Source organism: Loa loa (genome assembly GCF_000183805.2).
Source record: "Loa loa unplaced genomic scaffold supercont3.183, whole genome shotgun sequence".
Lineage (NCBI taxonomy): Eukaryota > Metazoa > Nematoda > Chromadorea > Rhabditida > Onchocercidae > Loa > Loa loa.
In genome coordinates this window covers 2,235-2,887 of record NW_018108363.1, presented here as the reverse complement: position 1 = coordinate 2,887, position 653 = coordinate 2,235, and the positions used below count along the sequence as shown (strand labels likewise).

The 653-nt window shown below is 31.4% G+C and overlaps 1 protein-coding gene across 1 annotated transcript in view; it reads left to right on the top strand.

Moving 5' to 3' along the window:
- Positions 1-653, top strand: part of LOAG_18049 (hypothetical protein) — a gene marked incomplete at both ends in the record, with an annotated part of 2,403 nt that continues 1,750 nt past the window's right edge. The window contains 2 exons of the mRNA XM_020450720.1: positions 1-58; positions 291-473. Of these exons, the coding sequence (XP_020305564.1) occupies positions 1-58; positions 291-473 (241 nt within the window). The remainder of the gene's footprint in view (positions 59-290; positions 474-653) is intronic.

Sequence of the window (653 nt, the reverse complement as noted above, 5' to 3'; positions counted from 1 at the left end):
ATGGTGGGTCAAGGAATCACTGCAGCATTACTTCACTTTGCAAATCCTCATATTTGTAGTGATATTTGGCGAAATATACATAAGAAAATTACAATTCCCATTATAATTTTATTACAAAATTTCTATCACAAATTACATTTCTATTACAGAAAATTACAATTTTTCAAAATATTTCGGAATAGTCAAATAGCCAAAGCTCATTCTTTTTTTATTAGCTTTTTACCATCAACAAAAACTTTTTCCCTTATCACATTTTTGATCTTAATGCTTTGAAATATCTTCCTAAATAGATTTTTACATTTCTCCGGTGGCTACTGCGCAGTTCAAGTTTACGGTCAGTTTGCTGAAAGAAATAGCTCAAGACGGTAAATCTGCCATTCTATCTCCTTTTTCAATATCAACAACACTTTTTATGGTTTATCTCGCAGCAAATGATGAAACGAAACAACAATTGCACAATATTCTTGGAGGAAGTAATTATAGATTGAAATTGAAAACTGACTGAAAACTTGCTTTACACGAACTGTCATCCATATTTTCCGTGTCATGTAACCAGTAATGCCATTACTAGTGGATTCCGTAAAGTTATTTTTCTTAACAATAACATGAATCCACTTTTTCAGCTGCAAATGAAGGAGAAATTCGACAACATT